The sequence below is a fragment of the Penaeus monodon genome, chromosome 30, assembly GCF_015228065.2.
Source record: "Penaeus monodon isolate SGIC_2016 chromosome 30, NSTDA_Pmon_1, whole genome shotgun sequence".
Lineage (NCBI taxonomy): Eukaryota > Metazoa > Arthropoda > Malacostraca > Decapoda > Penaeidae > Penaeus > Penaeus monodon.
Genome location: NC_051415.1, coordinates 8,211,698 through 8,211,961, shown reverse-complemented (window position 1 = coordinate 8,211,961; position 264 = coordinate 8,211,698). Strand labels below are relative to the sequence as shown.

General features: G+C 40.2%; 1 protein-coding gene across 1 annotated transcript in view; it reads left to right on the top strand.

Annotated features, from left to right (window-relative positions):
* LOC119592506 (transmembrane protein 26-like) overlaps positions 1–264 on the top strand; it is a gene marked incomplete in the record, with an annotated part of 7,474 nt that overhangs the window by 5,610 nt on the left and 1,600 nt on the right. The window contains 1 exon segment of the mRNA XM_037941355.1: positions 52–190. Coding sequence (XP_037797283.1) covers positions 52–190 — 139 coding nt within the window.

Here is a 264-nt window from a genome sequence, read left to right as displayed (position 1 = left end):
CGCCTCTCTCTTCCGTATGTTTAATATACTGAAAATGGTTTTACATGACAGATTGACGTTGATCTTCGGGTATAAAGTGGTCAGTTACCTAAACATCTTCTTCACCTGCAAGAACACGCTGCTTGTGTCTCTTCAACTCTACAGACTCTTCGTCCTTATCTCGAAGAAGAGAATCGTTATTCAGAAGCGAGTGAGTATCTTCTCATGTGTGTGTGTTTCAGTTTTCTTTTGTCTGAAACCGTCACAGGCTTTGATTAGAGAAAA